Source organism: Lutjanus erythropterus, chromosome 13, assembly GCF_056507025.1.
Source record: "Lutjanus erythropterus isolate fLutEry1 chromosome 13, fLutEry1.hap2, whole genome shotgun sequence".
NCBI lineage: Eukaryota > Metazoa > Chordata > Actinopteri > Lutjaniformes > Lutjanidae > Lutjanus > Lutjanus erythropterus.
Window position 1 is genome coordinate 647,215 of NC_139329.1, and position 22,227 is coordinate 669,441.

The window sequence follows — 22,227 nt, forward strand, 5'->3', positions numbered from 1 at the left end:
TTCACTGCAGCTCTGCATTGAGATTTCAATTATTATAACTTATACAAAAGTAACAGTGACAGTAAAACTATGATGCTAACATGTGGGCTGATTCAGATCTGGCTTTGCATTCGTCGTACTGAGCTGTGTGGTGCCGACGTAAATGGTCAAACAAATTAATTGTGTTACCTCTCGTTGTGGCAACAGGTGCAAGGCACTGTCGACACAGAACACGTGTTTGGTCAATATCATCCTTCTTGTAGCCGAAATAATTCCAGATAACTGACATTGCTTTTCTTTTTGGCACCAAGTCTTCTTTTTCGTCGATTTCGTTGCTCATTTCTCAATGTTGTTACCAGCGACTCACTCCATATGCAGGGGCGTGGTCTGCTTTGGCAAACTGATTAAGAACGATTGTTATTGGTGGATCGCTGTGCGCAGTGTGTGTCAGGTACCCTTGAAATGAGATGAGAACACGTTTGCCTCCTACGTTGCAGGACCTGCGATGTGACTATTACTATTGTGCACACTTACATTGCGATGACGATGCTCAAACAATATATCGTGCAGCTCTACTTGAGATGATCAGAAATGCACAAGGCATCTTTCAGCACCCAGTCAGATCAGCAGGATGCACCATCGCAGGTTGTTTGACAACAGCTGGAGGAGTGGAGGCAAGCAGGGATAGGAGCCATGCTAATCCAGCCTGGATGCTCCTGACTGTTCTCCAGCTAGGACATTGGAATGGATTGGAAGTTGGAATCAGCCGAGCCAAGTGACAGGAAATCAGAGACTGTTGTGCCCACATCTAACAGAGACCTGCTCCATCACAACATCTTGGATCAAGCTATTACACTTGATGGGCAGACTGTGCTCCAAGATAACAGGACACAACAAACAAGACTCTGGCAGGACGTAGGTGTGTTTACATGGAGAACACTCATTCACCAACATATTTGATGAACAATGTTTCTCAAAAGTTTAACTTTTTAGGTGAAGATACTGACCATACTATCATCACCATCTTGCTGCTGATGTTAATGAAGCATGAAGGGACTACAACTCTTTTTTCAATGTGCAATCCTGTGCTGTACAATGATAATTAAATTACCTTTATACATTCTGCTTGAGTTAGTCTGTTGATGTTCACAGATACAGAGTTCTCATTTTTGGGTTAAATAGACCGCGGGTCGTTGTTTAGACCATGATTTGAATTTGAAAGCAATGATCTTCTAGTGACAAATCCATCTACAGAAGCATTCCCACCAAGCACATAATGCTAACAATGGGCCTCATGCAGTACCATGAGTGTTTCAAGTTGGATTCACCAAATCACTCCTTTTAGCCTGAAGAAATGGATTTGCCACTTACTTCAAGTTAGGTTTGCAAAGTGTCTTCTTCACTGGGTAGAAGCAGCAGTGCTTTATCAGTTCAGCACTTAAGTCTGGATACATGTAAATGTGAGTTCTGTTGTACAGCAACGTTTTGTTCTCTATATGGTAAGAAAGAATCACTTTATCCTGGAAGTTAAAGAATTTAACCAAGATAGACTTAAGACTCTATCATCTCACCAAGTGTTAGCCAGGACAGGGACATTGCAGCCCTCCACTGACTTGGGAACCCACACATGGATTTGGGGACCAGCTTCAGTTTCAAGTCCACAAATGTGCAAGTCAGGTTTCTGAAGCTGGGTCTGAAGATCCTGGATATTCTTCTCATTTGAGCTGGCTCAAGTTAGGAAAGTATTACCATCATATTGAGGTGCTGTATGGGTTAACAATGCAGTTATAATTAACAGACAGACACACCGAACACACTCATTAAAGCTTAACCATCTCATTAACATAACCTCATCAACATTAGTGTAGTACTTGATAAGTCATGTTGCAACAGAGAGGAAATCAAATCCACAGTAGATTATTTTAATATTTTAAACAAAAAACATTCAGTAGACAAATGAGAGATTGTGAGGATGGTTGTCATGGAGTACCAGCACTTCACACTGTACAGTCAGATCATTCACCTATACAAAAGATGCTATGAATTAAAGCATATTCTTACAGTGAAATATGCACACACATATTAGATATACACAAACACATACACACACAAAGAGTGGTAATGTGGTTTGTGTGTGTACGTGTGTGTGTTACTGCTGACAGGTGAAGGCCCTACTCTCTCTGTGTTAATGACAACATTAACCCTGGCTATTTGTAACTGCACTAATTAGCCTGCACTCACACACACGCGCGCGCGCACACACACACACACACACACACACACACACACACACACACACACACACACACACAGGCTCAGGTATACTCTGAGGATTCCCTCTTTCTCTCTCACTCTCTCTCACAAACAGATACACACACACACTCACAAACAAATTAAATATACACCCTTTGGCCCCACAGTTATTTATATTTATGTTATATGCCTTGTCTCGAAGATTCTTTTGTTTTTTCAGTTTGGGATGCTGTACAGCAGCCACTCAGAGGGGTAAATCAGAACTAGCAAAATCAGAGCACTTAAGCATAGCATCTAAATTATCATCCCAAATTGTCCCAGAATCCAAAAAAGAAGTGAGCTAATTAAGCTACAGAATGTACATGGCCTAAACTTAAGTTGCAGCTTGCTATTATCAGAGCACAAAACAAAATTTGAAGCTCTGCGAGTGGAAGCTTCTTCACAAACACTGACTGACAGTCAATTCATTTGACAGCTTTGGTGACTCATCATCAGCACTACATTGACTAAACGAAGCCCTTCTGAAGTGGCTGAAAGGACAACAAGAAGACATCTTGTATCTTATTATAGGATCACTACGTTTTGAATCATTTTAAAATGAGGAACTGCCAAAACATATTAAGTAAAACCCAAACACAACACCTTCTGCACTGAGGAAATCATTCACATTCCATACTGACACACACATACAGTACATTTTAGCAAACAGCTTCCATGGCAGCTCCTACAATACAAACAGTAGATCTAATTCATTCATTTTCTGTAACCGCTTATTCCGTGAGGGTCATGGGGCTGCTGGAGTCTATCCCAGCTGACATTGGGCGAGAGGCGGGGTACACCCTGGACAAGTCACTGGTTCATCGCAGGGCTGACACATAGACAGACAACCACTCACACTCACATTCACACCTACGGGCAATTTAGAGTCACCAATTAACCTAGCATGCATGTCTTTGGACTGTGCGAGGAAGCCGGAAAACCCAGAGAGAACCCACGCAGACACGGGGAGAACATGCAAACTCCGCACAGAAAGGCCCTGCCCCAGCCGGGGAGCTGGGGGATTGAACTCAGGACCTTCTTGCTGTGAGGCGGCAGTGCTAACCACTGCACCACCGTGCCGCCCCAGTAGATCTAATTCGGCATGTGAATTCAGACTAATGTCACATACAGTCTGTCACAATTTTGCTATTGGTCCATTTTGCATTTTTACCACGAGTGAATTGCACCAGATGTGGATCAACACCCACTTTTTCAAAAGGTCTTGCTCTTGTTTGGTCAGCTCCTGACTTCGAATGATACTGTTCACACCAGCCAAGTGAACCAAAAAACAAGGGTAAAATTGCACTTATTCTAAGATTTACTGTGCTGAAGTTGAAGGAAAGTATTTGATGTTTAGGCCTGTTTATTGGATGAAATCATGTTCAAAATCCTTTTTGGTGGATGAAACAGATGCTTGCCTGCTTCTCTCATCCTTTGAGTATGTTCTCAGTTTCATCTTGCAGCAGGAATTTTTGAGTAATGGTAAAAATTAGTTGTACAAATCTACTCCACTCAAAAGATTGGGGTATTTTTTCACTTTTTTATTTAATTTTTTTCATTTGAAACATCAATGAAAACTGAGAAAGATCCATAAACTTGCTGCATATTACAACATGTGTGCAGTGTATGGGTCCATTTTGATGTGTGTACTCACAGGTGGTGGGTTTGTTACAGTTGTGTCCATGTCTGAAGTACTGTGGGTTCTCTATGACGGGGATCCGGGTCATTCCGATCACCACAGCATCTGGCCCAGCATCCAGTGTACAGGGGCTGATAATCCCATGGTTCACATGATGAAGAGGACTGGCAGAGTCTTCCTCCCCACTTATCACGGCTACTGGTCCTAGACAGACACACAGAGAGAATATTACTGACTGGAGACACAGACTGAACTCCCATCCAAAAACTTTGGAAATGAAATTGAATCAGGCTAAATATTCATAATTCTGGATCAGTTTTCATACAAATCTGGTTTTGAAATTGAAAAGGAGATATGGAATGACTGTCACTGACAGTCACTCAGCTGCAATATCATCATTGAGCAAACCAGCAGCCAAGCAGCTAGTTAATCAGCTGATCAGCAAGTAAATTATACTTTCACTAACACAGTCATTCATTCAGTCAGTATGTCAACATGGCTGCTGGCTAGTTAGTCATCTATTTCATCAATCACCCTGTCAACTCATCATAATCATGTTCAGACCCCACCTGATATTTGTACCATTAAATTGTATAAAGCAACAATAAATGTGTGTCACACCACAAAAACATGTTATTAACCACCCAGCCAAATTTGACTGATTAAAAAAAAATCACTACGTATATACAATTAGGTTTCAAAATCATGAAAAACGCTTGGACGCTCTGTCTAGCAGCTTTATTGGACATGTCCAGACATGTTTAAGCCACCAGACTCAGAGGACGGTGACAGGATGGTATTTTTTTCTTCTGTGCTGGGTTGCTGGAACTGAAGTAAGCTGAAGTGAACTGGTGGGTTGATTTGGACTGAGAGAGTCCCTGAAGGTATATTCATAACTGACAGGGGGAGGTGTTGTCATTTGTGTGTCAGTTTGTGGGGCTTATAGAGTGTTGGAGGACGATGGCTCCAGTTCAACAGTCTAACTCCAAAATTCAGTGCTAGTTCTCAGTCTTTTCACATTTTTTCAGCAACTATTTTCAAACATGTATAATGTGTTTAGAAGAAAAACTCACTTTTTCCTTTACACAGTGTTACATAAAAGATTTTAATCCAAATGCTACACAAGACAAGAAATACATTATGTCATTCAGACTAATTGATCTATAGCAGGGGTCCCTAACAGGCGGACCGCGGTCCGAGTCCGGACCCAGACGCCATCCTACATGGACCCGGACCTATAACCAATAAATTATTAAGAGATTTTAAATTTTGACGGGATGCTTCTGTTTTAACCGGCACAACTTTTCTAGTCTTTCCGGCGCTGGTTTAGCTGATCAGGAAACACACAGACCAACTGCAGAGAAGCTGCGTGTGGAGGAGACTGTTGTTAATGACGGAGTTTATTACAACAGAAACTAACGTGATGGTTAATGACATCAACACCAACCAGATGCACTTATAAAATTAAACAACTGTATAAGGAAAGTGTGTGTTTCTCTGTGAGAAACTTTCAGACCTTCTCACAGCAGAGTGAACAGGTGAGGGAGGAGAGGAGGGCAAACTGATCACTAATCAATCACTGATACCGTCGTTCTCTCAGACTGATTTTTAAAAAAATGCCAAAATTGGTGACAAACCAAACCTGGGTGTCCACACAAATAAAGTCTTTGTGTGAAATACTGCAGAGTGTAACATCGTGCTGTTTACAGACAGTCTGCTGTCTGTAGTTTGACAGAGAAACAGAGAGGGTCGTGTCTAGAAGGGAACCCTAGACCTGCGAAAGATCGCGCGAGTTTGATTATTTTAGTAGAAATAACGAACACAAATCTTGCGAGAGTTGTGCTAATAAAGAGTTACCTTCTAGACACGACTGAAAAAGGTGTGCAGCTCCAAAAATAGAAAATCATGTTGTGGTGCCGATGTTTTTAACGTGGTGGGCCGCCATAAATAAAACACTATTCACTGATCCACAGAGAGTCACTGAAACACTGATCACTGACCTGCTGTGATGGAAAAAATACTCACATTGTTTACTTAGGTATTTTTACATTGTGGTATTAGTGTTTTTACTTAAAGGACCAGTGTGTAATAATTACAGGAATTTATGTACATAAATGAGATATACTATATATAAGTATGTTATTTATTATTATCAATCAACGTAAACTCATAATCTATATGTTCCCGTTACTTTAGAAATAGCCATTTATAGTTACATACTGTCGATTTGACTTACGGAGATCATCATCCTGCGCCGTCTACGGCAGCGCAGAGTGGACAAACTGCACTAACAGTGAGTCTTGGGAAGCCCATGGCGACCTTACGTAGACGCCGCAGCGTAAACACGGAAGTAGACAGGGAGGATAGACGCGGGTGATTGCTGGCAGACCATTTAGCATTGTGAACCTTGACTGGCACAGTTTTGACAAATGGAGGATCATACATACACTGTACCAGAACAAAAAGCAGCAGACAGTGAATCCCAGACAATTGCACAAGTCCCTCCAAACCGAATCCCAAGCAAGTATCAAGTAATTCGGTCCAAGTCTCAAGCAAGTCCCAAGGTTTTTTGTCATGGGCAAGTCAAGTCAAGTCACAAGGTTATGTCGAGTCAAGTCAAGTCAAGTCACAAGGTTGTCGAGTCTAGTCGAGTCAAGTCACAAGGTTGTCGAGCCAAGTCAAGTTGCAGATTATGTCAAGTCAAGTCTCTCACTATTGTTCCTCATCCAAAAAAGAGCATGCAGTCTAGTCTGCATGGATTAAAGCATAAAGCTGTTAATTTTATCTATTCTTACATTACATGTTTGATCATTTAGACCAAGGTAGATGGGGAAAGGCTACATTCCTGGGCCCAGGTTGGAGGGTGCAGGGGGTGCCAGGACCATAGATAAAGAAACTATATACTTCTATTTCTATATCTATGGGTGGGACCTCATTAAATTATGGAGTAATTATTTAAAATATTTCAAAACAGGCCTGTTTGTGGAAAAAAATCTAATATTTGAGTTATCATAATAGCTTTTTCCCCCCCAGTTGTCCTTAATATAGTGAAGATATAGTGAAGAACAGAGAGGAGGCAGAGAGAGGAGGAGAGCAGAGCGCTGCGGTCAGGTGAAGGAGGGGCTCGTTGCACCGTGGTGAAGCAGGCGCGCGCGGGGGGAGGAGAGAGAGGAGAGAGCAGCAGTCAGGTGAAAGAGTGATGCGGGAGGGGCTCATTTGTCGTTTCTCAAGTCGAGGGGAGTCATTAATCTTGTCTCAAGACGAGGGGAGTCATCTTGTCTCAAGTCGAGTTGAGTCTCGAGTCTCTGACCCTCCAAGTCCGAGTCGAGTTGCAAGTCGTCAAATTTGCGACTCGAGTCGACTCGAGTCTGAGTCCCTATGACTCGAGTCCAATTGTCTGGTGAATCCCCGTCATCCAAGAAGTGGAGACATGAAGAAAGTAAACGCAAGCATGACAGGAAACGGCAAAAACACGAATCAACATTGGCATAGCGTTTACACGATGGAAATTGCTGATAGAGGACAAACGTTTTCACAGTGACGCCGAGGTTGCCTGTTTTCTGCTGGACAGGTAATTTATCCTACACACATAATTGTAGTTTTTTGTGAGACAGCTTTCGCTCGCCATTTTGTCCGCTGACGGCCACCGTACTCTTGGTGAGAGAGGGGCAGTGTCGGGGTAAATCCTCTTAGTTGCAATCTAAGGTTTGAACACTAGATGCCACTGGAAATCACACACTTCTCCTTTAATTACAATTTAAATATTTTGCATGTTATTGTTTCCTTTTTTGAAAAATCAACATTTTATTGCTGTAGTTGTACTTTAATGGTATTCGTATCATTATTTTTTGATAACTAAATACAGACCTGCAAACTCATAAGAGGAGAAAAAGGTTGGTAAACCAGTCCCCTGTCCTCTGGGGGTCTGGGAGCGTCCTGCTCCAGAAGAAAAATGTTGTGATTTTAACATGTGAACAAAACATTCTGGTGACTGTTTTAGTTAAAAGAGTTAGTTCCATCTTCTGTTTGTAGTTTCTGCAGACATTACTACCTTTACTTTTACCTTTGTACTTGAAAAAAAAAAAAGTAAAGTAAATACAATAAAAGTAAATCTATATTAAAAGTAAAGTTACTTTACTGACTATTTTTACTTTAGCAATTTTGTTCATTTAATAGACCTGTCTTATCGTCTCTTTTGTATATTACCATTGTTCTTAAATAAAGCAAAAGTAATATAATAGAAAAAAATGCAGAACATGCAATATTTCTTATCTGATTACTCGATTAATCTGCAGAATAATCGATAGATTATACTTTAATTTTACTGGTTCGGCCCACTTGAGATCAAATTGGTCTGTATGTGGCCCCTGAACTAAAATGAGTTTGACACCCCTGATGTAGACGTTGATACAACTACTACACTACTTCAGTATATATCAGTCTCATAACACAAGTTAGACATGATGATGTTCCAGACCTTTGCTTTAGGAACTGGACCTCTTTGAATTTTAGTTCAATACCCCTGATCTATAGAGCAACTATCTGAATCTAAAATGATGCATTTAAGTCTATAAAAACAGATCAGAACATAGAATAAACTACTCCAGTGGTGTAAACTGAAGGAGAGCAACAATCGCAGAAAGCTAAAAACAGGGTTAAGACAAAAGTGATGGATTCAGGCAGAAAGAAGTTCAGAAGGCCGAGGCCTAGGGCTCAAGATATTGGCTGCCTAGAGGTAGGAAAAGATATTTAAAAGAAAATTCTGGATTTTTATACAACCAGGTTTGCTTTCATAGTTTTGGCCATCATTTCAGTTAGTGTGCTGCATCTCCTGGTCTCAGAAATGAAGCTGTGTGAATTATCATCGTATTGATCGAAAGGATGGCTACAATATAGTTAATTGTTAAGAGTGGCTTGAGATGTAGATTCAGAGTTTTACAAGTGCAGGAAGAGATTTGGTGGTACATCAGTGGTTTGAGATGTGGAGGATGAGATTCAGAGACAGGAGACATGGTGTAAAGGTGAAAGAGGAGCATCAGAAGCAGAGCGGGACTTTAGAGAACCAGGGAGAGGAGCAACATGATAAAATGAAAAGATGATTTGTGCAAATGTGGTACACATGAAGCACCGTGTGTATGCATAGCAACACATAACTACAAACAAATCACTCATATTCCTGAAACAGCAGGATGCCCTCTTAAATTTGATCAAAGCACAGTCATACCAAAACACCAACAATACAATGTCACTTCGCATGTCAGTAAATAAATAAGAAAGCAGCACCAACACAAGATGTCCAAGAAGTCCTGAATTACAGGTACACATAAAACCAGTTGTAATTTTGGAGCATGATTTCTGATTTCTCTTGAGGCTTCTTGTTTTCAACTCCCACTTGCAACATCAAAATCTGATGCTCATCTTGTTGAAGGCTGGTTAATTTCCCTGATGTTCCTTATATTTCCAGATGGCTCCAACTGGAAACTGTATTTATTATGTGGATAATTTTTAAGTACTTTCAAATACATTAGTTGGTAATTGCAACCTATTTACCATTAAATTATAGCACCTGGAAATTGAAGCATTACTAAATTATAGCTACCTGAAAAAAAAAAAAGTCTAATACAAACATTTCTGATTACACATTGCATCACAAGGAGACACTGTAAGAATATGAAGGTTCTTCAATTAAAAAAATGTGTTGAATTTTCCAGTACAGCCCCTGCAAGCCACAAGCAGCACTGTGGAGTCAAGTTGTATAAAGCTTGGCAGGGGGTCTGCTTTGTAGTCCACATAGTACTGTCCACTGGGAACTGAACTCACAGGAGGCCACAGACAGCAGGTAAACAGCATGGACAGGCTGCCAGGCCATCACAGAGCTCACGCCACACACACACACACACACTAAAATCTCAAACCCACGTGAGCTGCCTGTCTTTGCTCTGGAAGCAACCCAACATGTATGGTGCGAACACACTAACTCTAGAAAAATGAGCTGGGTTCTGGTCCACAGAAATGAGAGTTGCTGTAAACTGCTGCCACATGCCTGTGTTACGTTCATGATTTCATTTGATCCTAATATAGACAGATGCAACTTCTCATTTATCCTTTTATTTAACCCTCCATTTGCACTTACCCATCTACAGATGTCATTTATTAAATCATACAACCCTCACTTTCATGACAAAGTCTTTGCAGGCCTACAGATAGACATAAACTTGAATTGTACTCTTTTATGTCAGTTTCAGGGTCCATCCATCCATCCATCCATCCATCCATCTTCTACTGATTATCCGGGACTGGGTTGCAGGGGCAGCAGTCTTAGCAGGGATGCCCAGACTTCCCCCTCCCCGGACACTTCCTCCAGGTCTTCCAGGAGGATCCCAAGGCATTCACAGGCCAGCCGACTGACATAGTCCCTCCAGTGTGTCGTGGGTCTATCGGCCGAATTCTCATCTCCAGTACCCTGGAATAGACCTTCCCAGGCAGGCTGAGAAGTGTGATCCTGCTATAGTTGGAGCACACCCTCCGGTCCCCCTTCTTAAATAGAGGGACCACCACCCTGGTCTGCCAGTCCAGAGGCACTGTCCCCAGCTGCCATGCGACGTTGCAGAGGCGTGTCAACCAAGACAGTCCTACAACATCCAGAGACTTCAGGTACTCAGGGCAGATCTCATCTACCCCCGGTGCCTTGCCGCTGAGGAGCTTCCAAACTACCTTGGTGACTTCAGCTTGGGTGATGAATGAATCAACCTCTGGGTCCCCAGCCCCTGCTTCCTCTACAGAAGGTGAGTCAGTAGGATTGAGAAGATCCTCAAAGTATTCCTTCCACTGTCTGACAATATCCACAGTTGAAGTCAACAGCTCCCCACCACCACTGTAAACAGTGTTGGCAGGGCACTGCTTCCCCCTTCTGAAGTGCCAGATGGTTTGCCAGAATCTCTTTGAGGCCAACTGGGCCTCCCCGACCTTTTCCCATACCACAGCACGCTTCGCCTACCGGTACCTGTCTGCTGCCTCAGGAGTCGCACAAGCCAACCAAGCTCAATAGGACTCGATGTTCAGCCTGACGGCATCCCTTACCTCCGCTGTCCACCACCGGGTTCGGGCATTGCCGCTGTGGCAGGTGCCGGAAACCTTACGGCCACAGCTCCAAATGGTCGCGTCAACAATGGAAATGGAGAACATGGTCCATCCGGACTCAATGTCTCCAGCCTCCCTCATTATCTGGTCAAAGCTCTCCCAGAGGTGAGAGTTGAAGACCCCTCTGACAGAGGGTTCCACCAGACGTTCCCAACAGACCCTCACAATACGTTTGGGCCTGCCAAGTCTGTCCAGCTTCCTCCTCCGCCAGCGGATCCAACTCACCACCAGGTGGTGATCGGTTGACAGCTCAGACCCTCTCTTTACCCAAGTGTCCAAGACATACAGCCGAAGATCAGATGACACCACCACAAAGTTGATCATTGACCTCCGACCTAAGGCATCCCTGTGCACTGATGACACCCTTATGCTTGAACACGGTGTTCATTACGGACGAAGTCCAATAACAGAACACCGCTCGCGTTCAGATCAGGGGAGCCGTTCCTCCCAATCACATCCCTCCAGGTAACACTGTTGCCACCCACGTGGGCGTTGAAATCCCCCAGTAGAACAATGGAGTACCCAGTTGGAGCACTTTTCAGCACCCCTCCCACGGTCTCCAAGAAGGCCGGGTACTCTGCACTGCCATTCGGCCCATAGGCCGAAACAAAAGTGAGGCACCTATCCCTGACCCAAAGGCACAGGGTGGCGACCCGCTCATTCACTGGGGAGAACTCCAACAGATGGAGGCTGAGCTGCAGGGCTATAAGCAAGCCCACACCAGCCCACTGCCTCTCACCACGGGCAACTCCAGAGTAGAAGAGAGTCCAGCCTGTCTCAAGGAGTTGGGTTCCAGAGCCCAGAATGTGCGTGAAGGTGAGCCTGACTATCTCTAGCCAGTGCCGCTTAACCTCCCGCACTAGCTCAGGCTCCTTCCCCCCCAGCGAAGTAACATTCCATGTCCCCATAGTCAGATTCCATTTCCTGGGGTTGGGTTGTCAGGGCCCCCGCCCACGACTGCCACCCAAACAGCATTGCATCGGCCCCTTCTGAACCTTCCCACGGGTGTCTATGGGAAGGTGGGCCCACGTCGCTCATTCGGACTAGACCCGGCCAAGTCCCGTGGGTGAAGACCCGGCCACCAGGTGCTCGCCTGCTAGCCCTAACCCTGGGCCTGGCTCCAGGGTGAGGCCCTGGTGACACCAATCCTGGTGACATAGACGTCCCTGTGGGTATACTGTTCAGTGGGGGCAGTGGAGCCGCTCTTAGTCTGACCCGTCACCTAGGACCTGATTGCCTCTGGAAACCCTACCAGGGGCAATAAGCCCCCAACATAGCTCCTAAGATCATTCAGGTGCTCAAACCCCTCCACCATGATAAGGTGGCGAGTCAAGGAGGGGGTTTCAGGGTCCTAGTATTGTTAATGCTTGCTCAGTGTCATGTGTGACTGTGATGTCTTACTGTTGCCAGACGAGACTATAGGAAATTTTTGCTTCCAACCAAGAAAAAGTCTGCCACCCACAAAGTGAACTTTTTTTGGTTTGCTTATGAATTAAACGAATATGATATAAAATGGGGCAGCATGGTGGTGCAGTGGTTGCCTCACAGCAAGAAGGTCCTGAGTTCGAATCCCCCAGCTGCCTGGGGCAGGGCTTTTCTGTGTGGAGTTCTCCGGCTTCCTTCCACAGTCCAAAGATATGCATGCTAGGTTAATTGGTGACTCTAAATTGCCCGTATGTGTAAGTGTGAGTGGTTGTCTGTCTCTATGTGTCAGCCCTGCAATGAACTGGCGACTTGTCTAGGGTGTACCTTGCCTCTCTCCCGATGTCAGCTGGGATAGGCTCCAGCCCCCCGCGACCCTTCAGGAATATGTGGTAACATAAAATGAATGAATGAATGATATAAAATGTGAATTAGTGAGCTTCAGAGGATTTGTTGGACAGAGCCAGGCTTTCTGTCACAGTTTATGCTAAGATTAGAGTAGTTTCATATTTAAAGCAGAGACATACAGGTGGTACCAAGCTTACTGTCCCCAACAAAATATTTCTCAAAATGCCAAAGTTTAACATGAATGTATAAATTTCTTGCCTTTCTTTTTGTTTCATTATGACCCTTAATTGCTAATCTCCTTTCACTGTATGCAAAATACTTTTGTTGTGTAATTATCAGCATTAATACCATGTTCCATTGTGCAATAATGGGTTGTTGTTGTGTGTTGTGATCACAACTACACAACAACAGCAACATACTGTCACACCTTTATAAAGCGAATTCCTCAGCACAGTTGATATTATCTGCAGTTGCTGATAATTAATATAACCACTAATAACTAGTTAAGACAATGTTAATGTTTCATTTGTGGACACTCTTCAGTGCATTTTTTGTTACTTATCAGCTGACACATACACTGTACTGATATATCTGTGAAACAGTAATTGATTTATTGTCCATAGCCAATACTTCATTCACTGATCAGTATCAGCAGGTCTTCAGACCTAAAGGACAGAATAGGTCGTTTGCTAAAGACTCTCAAGGCAACATATTCCCAAAGCTGATAACTGGAGATTAACAGTAACAGGTGGACCAGACCTTTGTCATCACGTGGTTAATGTTGTGAAAGTGTCACAGTTTGTTTAGCTTTAAGCACTACTGGTTTAGGAAAACATCAGGATTTGAGTTAGTTATGTAAATTAAGCTACATATATAAGTTACATTATAGGTTTTAAAATGTCCTGCTCAGTACAAATCCTAGTCACAATCAAGGGATTTCTTTAGAAATGTTTGTTCTGTGTTTATGTTAATATCAGACAATATATTGTAATCAGAGTTTTGGAATTCTCATATATTAGTACTAGCATGGTCAGGTTCTACACCCTTCTACAGCTGTAATCCAGGGACCAATAGATTAATGTATTCATTCTGTGCAGCATTTCAATCTTCCCTGTATTCCTTGACCATAGTGGTTTTATTTGTTGATGTTACAGTTCATTTAGGATTTGGAAATCCTCTCACACATGCAGCACATCTCTGACTTTAATGCAAAAATAATGAGTGCATTGACCTTGAGGCTACCTTTTCTCCATGTTTTCTATTCAACTGTCCTGCTCTGCATGTGATGGAAAGTTCATCTCTGTTTGATGAAATCCTCAATACCTTCTACTAGTTGTGATATGTATGTATTTCTATCCATTATTCCATTTTCTCCTTGGCTGTAATCTGTTATGGTGTTATCCTGCAGTAATTGAATTCTGCTTATGGGAATCATTACAGTTTTATCATTGTTGGACTCTATAGACTGTGTGCTGTATACATGCAGGCCTCCTCCCTCAGGGACCAGGGACTCTGCTGTGGTGTGTCGACACACCAACTGAGAACTACTGATGTAGAGTTGTCAGTGTTCTCTGGTGGAAGCAAATGCATCAGCCTGCTGTTAATACAACTGACACAGTCAACCTTCATAGCTGACAGGAAACAGGGAGGCATTTGGGCTGTGAGGTGCTTGGGAGAGGGGAGGGTTCTGATAGAAACAGGGACAGCAGGACATGATGTGAGAGGAAGAAAGGGAATAAAAGACATCAACCTATGAGACTGTGAATAAAAGGATAAAAGAGGGAATGAGATATGGAGGGAGGAAGGCAGCAGGATGACTGATTTGAAGGTTGGAACTCAGCAGGAACACAACACAAAGAGAAAGAGAGCACCTATCAGGTTTATAGGCACTGATTTCAATTACAGACTTCATCCCAGTGACTACAATTATACACAGAGAGAGTTCCCTCTTGCCTAGTAACAAGAGCTCAGCCATTTATAACAGCAACATTTTAAAACAAAAGCAGTTCATTTCAGTGATTACTCATTAAGGTGAGGTAAATCCGTGCTAAGCTTTTGTGCACTTTGAAGCGTTTAAATTGTGCTGTTGACCAACCAGAAACTGTCTTGACAGTGCTGACCTTTGGGGGACCCAGGGAGTCCAGCCTGAGTGTTATTAGGCAGACAATCATGATGTAATAATGAATAATAATCTAGATTTAACTATTTTTACTAAGTAGTTGTTAGTGACTAAAAGTGCTTGCGGCTCCACCTTCTTCACAAGGTTGCACAAACATATCGTGAACCACTGTCTGCTGTAACTTAAAGTCCAGCCCCTGGAAACTGTTTACCAACCAGAATATGAAAGTGTTGGCCAAGTTAAATTATGTTATCCTTTACTGATACCTGTTTGTTCTCTGCCTTTAACCCATTTAAGTGTTAGGAGCAATGGATACGGGGACCAATTCCATGGGTAAATTCTGCTTTTGATATCCTCTCCTGTGGTCATTCATTTATTATCATCATCATTTTTTTAAAATAGTTTTATCCACCTTTGAAACATGAATATGTTCAATAAATTGTATTGCAATCTGCTTATGTGTGTTCTAACTAATCTAACTGATTGGTACTGATGGAAACATCTCCTCTCAAGAATGAGGAGTTTTTGTGATTCCTGCAGCCCAAAATGATTAAATTGTTTGCCACTTTTAGGGGGAAAAAAAGCTACAATTTGCATTTGTTTTTGCATTACTGTAAAATATAGCAGCTAGGTTTAAGGAATACAGGTCATCTTTTATTATGTATTTAGTTCATGAGTTCAATGTATGTTACAAGGAAAAATTGCACACTGCAGGAGCTCTTTCACCCACACCTACCCCTGGTTTGGAGATCTGTGCGTTTGTCAAAGGACAGTTGAAATGAATGTTAGTTTTGATGGACATGTTGGTTGCTGCAGGGATCAGACCCGTGGCCTTTGTCAGTTACAGGGCAAGCTATGCCAATATTTAGGCCATGTGTCAGACAAGCTGACACATAGGCTGCTAATGGATAAGTGAGGACACAGAGACACAGAGTGACTGGCAGAGAGACATGGGGGAATAATGGAGGGGGAAAAGGGCAGAAGATAAATGGTGACAGAAATTGTGAGGTGGACAGTTTTCATGGAGCACAAAGGTCAGAGGACCAGTGGGCAGACAGGCTGATGAAATGGGAATAACTAGACTCTGACAGCCAGCAGACACGTAGCTGCTGTCTTATAGTTTACTGTTATAGTTTATAACAGGATCTTTATGATTTTATTTGGGATTTGAACCCTATGCACATAGACAACGTTTTTCTGGGACCAAGTGCTATATAGACCTACAAAAAGAAACTACACCTAACAAGACTACATAGCATACATAGACTATGCAGGACAACAGAAAAGTGTATTTCGTGTATAACCATGTAAGACATTTGATTGGTGGTCAGTGTGTTTCCTGGGTCAAGGCCACTAAAAGCTTCAACTGATGCACATCAACAGATGCTTGTCAAATGAAGCTTCTATGGCACACTGCTGGCTTCAGATGTAAAATTCCAACACTACAGAACCAGCCACATTTTAGGAAAAGGTCACTATTTATATGCATCTGTTTATTTGTTTAGTAATGTTATTTTTAATAATAGTTCATTTCTTTAATAAAATATTGTTGTCTGAGGAAAAAACTCCTCACCTTATTTCAGCTGAGCCTATATAATGTCTAAACAGTGCACAATATTTTTGTATTGAGGCGGCAGGATCATTTACATCAGTGTCACTCTGACAGTTTACATCAGTGGGGATGTTTTACACAACAGCAAACAGCAAACTAAACACTGACACACCAAGGAAATGAAGAGGGAGAGACAGACTCTGGACACTTCATCATGATTTACAATAATGCAGTGCAGACAGATGTTTCATGGAGGAGATGAGCGTCTGTTTGAGACAGATATTTAGTCTGCAGTGTATGAACCACAGATCTATACAGTAGTTTTATAACAGTCGACACTTCACACACTCGCTCCCCTCCCTCCTCTCTGCAGCCTGTCCCCACCCACCCACATAGTTATGATTGATCGGCCTGGAGTGACAATTTAAAGTAAAGTGGAGTAAAGGTAAAGTACTTAAATACACAAAAATTGGACTTGGAGTAAAAGAATCTCTCCATACAACAATATGATTAATGATCAGAAAAAGTTTTTATATCAAGTCACACACATCTGTCCATATTCATACGCTCACCCCCTCTTTCTTTCTCTCTCTCTCTCTCTCTCTTTGCTGCAGGTCAGCTTGTTTTTTCCTTTTACCTAGTTTTAGCAGAAGCTGCAGCTCAATCATCGCTCGCTCCTCATATTCAAGCCTTTTTGTAAAAATCCCATAAATAAAATAATAATAATAAAAAAAAAAAAACAAGTTCGGAGTGAGAATGTCAAGTCAGCTTTAAGATGCTTTCAGTGTGTGTTCTGTTATTTAGAACAATGGGTGTACTTCAAAACTTAAGTGTCAGATGCCTTTAATGCATTTTGGCTTTCAGGGTCATAAACTGGGCCCACAGATAGAGCAAGGTTGTGCAAAATTTACTGAATACTGCAAAGGACTGATTTTTTTTTTTAAGAAAAAAAAAGGGGCTGTGGGGGCCCAAACACTTTCGTACCATTTTCTAGATTGCGGAGGGATGAGGAGTTATTATGAGCTGTGCAGGGGGGGCATCTGCAATACTGGTGGCTTTGTGGATGCAGCATGCATTGTAAATGTCTGTGATGGAGATCTCAGTTGTCCTTACTACGCTGTAGTGTTTTATTATTGGATATGATGCAGCTTCCAAACCATGAAGTGAAGCAGATGCTCAGGATGCTCTCCAAAGTTCCTCTGTAGAATTTTTTTTTTGGGGGGGGCTTATTGGAACTAGTAGAGAATTCACTTGTGGAATAGAAAACAATGTCCTGAGGTCATAGTGATTCAAGCAGGAGTTTACAACATGACCACCCCTCCATTTTCTGTAGTGCCCAATTGATGCCACAGTCTTTCAATCACACTTTATTACTTGTATTAATCTAATAGGCCTCCAGTGTCGATACCTGCTTCTCACTGGCTCACAGAGCAGTCAGGGCAACTTTATTACCTCAGTAAATCACCTGATCAGCTGTTAGCAAACAAAATGTCCACCTCCACAAGTACAGACCATGCTGCTTTTGTGAACAGTATAAGGCTTTGGCATCATGCTGCATTCTGGGTATTTCAGGATGACAGTGTAATAGATTGCCCTTAATGAGACAAACTTAAAACTGACAGATTTTTGTCAGCAGGAGTTTGATGACTCCCTGTTCATATTACAAAAGTACAGTTTTGATTCACACAGCATTTCACACAGCATACTTATTTCCCTCTTTTATGAATTTTAAAATTAAATCAATTAACATATTTTACATAATCTTATTTTGTGCTTTAGTACAGCAGATCACACAAAATTACCTTAGACAAATTTAAGAAGAAATCAGTAATATATTTACTGTATTAAATCATAAAATAACCATGACATGTCATCAGAGATCCGAGGTAGAAATACTGACTTCAACCACCAGCCACCATGTTCTGTGAAACTTCCATTATGGGCAGGAACAAAAGTTTGTCTTCATTGTTTTGCATTCAGTTAAAATCAACACTAAATCTTCACCAAATTAGTTGGTTGGCTTGTAAGAAAGTTGTAAGAAATTATTAATAATCGAGTTGCACTGATTTCAATTTTCTTAGCCAATTCCGATTTCCGATTTTTGAAGGGTCTGGCCTACTGATTCCGATTTTGTCCGATTCTGATTTTCAGTCTTTCTAAGAACTGTACTTGTCAGCATTTACAAACATTTTTGCAACTTTCCTTGTAAAAATTAAATTGGATATTCATAATAAGACACTGACTATTAAATATTCATTAAATACTTTCTCCAAAGTCCTCCAGATTACAATCAGGCCTTATTATAGTTTTATATTAAGACTTTGAATACGGTGAATGTGATCTCGCAAGATCATGGAATCTCAAAGGATTTCGCAGGACGCGATTTCACGTGATCTCCTGTGGAAGCAGATGTAAACAAACCGTCGCTGACACCATCTTCAAGCAAGCATGTGTCAGAGTGTGTGTAGGTGTTATCAGCGCTGTGGTGATATCACGGTCAGTTTGTCTTCTACACGCATGACGTGACCATCGTGCAGAACGTGTGTGACAATGACCGACACAGAATCGGATATGTGACGCTGACAGGCCGGTCATATATATCATATATATTATATATATATATACATATATATATATATATATATATATATATATATATATATATATATATATATATATATATATATATATATATATATATGTATATATATATATATATATATATATACGTATATGTATATATATATATATATATATATATATATATATATATATGTTCATCCATACAATTAAATCTTCCATATTACTAGTCTTTTGTAGAGAAGATGAAAAATATATATGTTTGCATCAGACAATTTATGACATTACATGAAGTAGAAGTTCATCATCGAGCCCCTTTGGAGTCAGGGCTTGTGGCCTGTGGTGGCATCAGAACATGCTCAATGCCACAGAGGCAGAGGGAGGGAATGTCATGTTTCATGTCACTGAAGTGGGCTGCCACCAGATATTCTCTGTCCTGTTTACGGATCCTTGTGTTCACTTATTCTTTGTTTTTTCTAGTTGTTTTTACCAGTGTGCACAAGGCCACATGGGAAGCATATCATATAAATAACATGAGTAAAAGGGGATTTAACCCAGTTTAGGGCTCTAATTCACTATTTGAGTACTCGTGTTTAAATGCTAGGGGCTACATATTTGCCATTTAAGTTTGGCAAAAAGGCAGTTTTGTCAGCAATGTTTATTTGAGGGTCAACACAGGTTTACAGGTGCAGGGTATGTTCTGAAATTGGATTTTTTTTAATTGAATCAAAATAACTAAACATATAAAACTTAGCTTGATGTTCAGTAAGTTCAGTTTGGTGTCCCCATGATGATATCAGTAATTAGATTGTAAATTCAAATCTTTTACGCTGGGATTTAAATGTATTTTATATTTGGGTTGATGAAACATGCCCAAGAGTTCTGATGACGCACAATAAGAGACACACGTAAGGCTTAAACTTTCATTGGGCTGATAAATATTATCAAAATGTTGTCAGTGACTGAGGAGTTGGCTGGCTTGTAAACTACATGTGTCCATGTGTATTCTTGCGCACGTCTCTGTGTGTCTCTCTACAGAAGTGTAGGAAATGTCAACATGTATGAGAGTTTGAAGTCACAAAACTTAAAATAACATCAGAAAACAAGAGTGAAGAAAATGATTTAATTGTAATATTATGGCTAAATGTTGATATGATGTGGATGTAAAGGGTTAATTTTTAAATGATGTATTACTTTGTTATTTTTGTTGAAGTTTATTTTAGGATTCTATCGTTTGATTCCTATTGTGAGATTGATTCATCCTTGACTTATCAATCTGGAGAAATGAGAAATTCAAAGTGACATCATCCTGTGACTGCCACTTTGCCACAATCGGGTCAATCTCATTTCAAAGTCAAAGATGATTTGATGAGAACAGCAATGATTGAATTTGATACACACTGTATATGTGAAAACACACGTCTCTTTTGACACAATATAAAAAGGGAGTGATGGCAGCACCAACACAGTCAATATAAATGATGGTTTTGTTTCAGAGCTCTGTGACTACTGTAGGATCTATCCTCCATCTCTCTCCTGTCATCCTCGTCCATCATCATCGTCAGCCTCAAACTTCTAAATCATTCTAACAGACACTTTGCAAATGCACCTTCACACCCAGCCTGCCACACACACGCAAACACTTAAAACGATGTCACAGCACCTGTGAATGTGACAGCTTATCTGCTGTCTCTCTGTTTGTCTCTAATAAGCTGCCCTGTCTCTCACTTGTTCTCAAAGGATGCAAATCAGGCAGAGGACTGACTACAGACATTCATCACACAGCAACATGTACCTCATTCTAGAAGTGTGTGTGTGTGTGCGTGTGTGCGTGTGTGTGCGTGCGTACATGTGTGTGCGTGTGTGTGCGTGCGTGCATGTGTGTGCGTGTGGATGTGTGTGTTCTCTACCCTGGTGTGAAGCATATGGGCCATTAGGATCTGTGATAGAGCAACATGTCACACACAAACACAAGTCTGCATTAGCATGCCTATGAAGAGCCTCCATTGTCTATGTTCTTTTAACTACTGGGTAGCTGCTGCTCAGGAGGTACATCAGGTTGTCCACCTCCTCCTGACCACATGCTGGACTGTCCTTGGGCAAGACAATGAACCCCATACTGCTCCTGATTGTCATGGAGCCAGCACCCTGCATGATAGTGTGCAGCGTACGAGGGTATGTGAATGCAAAAACCTTGTGAAGGCCTTTAAGCCCATTTCAGACCAAAGATTTGCAAATAGTTAAAACCTGCAACCACTTGTTGAGCACTAGTTTGCAACATTCTGGAAACCTGACAGTTCAAACAACATGAGATGAGATGGTGTATCATCTTCATAGCAACAACCTTCTGTACTTCAGCTCTAACTTCCGGATGTTCAGGCTTTATTTGTAGTTGAATATAAATTTGGAGCATCTTAAAATATGAATAATCACAGTGATAGTGAGTTACCTGCTACAGCTGCATTTCTAGTATTAATGAAACAGTGAAGGAAGTGTGTATAGGGATTGTAGCTGATTGTGAGAGAAAGAGCACACTGTTGTGGGTGATCAAGGTATACACTGAATAAAGTGAGAAAGCGCTGGTAGCAAGAAAATCAGAGTCCAAGAAATCAAAATTATTGAGGTGATCCTCTCTTACCATTGTCCACTGACTTGACTGGCTGACTTCACTATGAGCTGACTGATGGTGATGTGCCTTACTCTACATTCTAAGACCAGCCAACAGGGATTGATAAGCTGAGTCACAAGCAACGCCATCAGTTCTCTTGAGTTAAGCTGACATGGGCCAGGACACACCGCTGCAGCTTTTCAGCAGCTTCATCTCATCCTGAATCCTGTCAATGTGAACTGGACTGTAGATGAAAGCCCCATATAAATGTGGCAATATAACATTTGCACCATAGATCTCACCTTCACTTGACCTTAGCCTTGACCTAACTCTAACCTTGAAGGAACAGTTTAACTTCCATCCATCCATTTTCTGTAACCGCTTATTCCCAAAGGGTCGCGGGGGGCTGGAGCTTATCCCAGCTGACATTGGGCAAGAGGTGGGGTTCACCCTGGACAAGTCACCAGTTCATCGCAGGGCTAACACATAGACAGACAACCACTCACACTCACATTCACACGTATGGGCAATTGAGAGTCACCAATTAA

The 22,227-nt window shown here is 41.7% G+C and overlaps 1 protein-coding gene across 1 annotated transcript in view; it reads right to left on the reverse strand.

Moving 5' to 3' along the window:
• LOC146315960 (NT-3 growth factor receptor-like) overlaps window positions 1–22,227 on the reverse strand; it is a 262,392-nt gene that overhangs the window by 51,444 nt on the left and 188,721 nt on the right. The window contains exon 13 of the mRNA XM_084734986.1: window positions 3,926–4,114. Coding sequence (XP_084591112.1) covers window positions 3,926–4,114 — 189 coding nt within the window. The remainder of the gene's footprint in view (window positions 1–3,925; window positions 4,115–22,227) is intronic.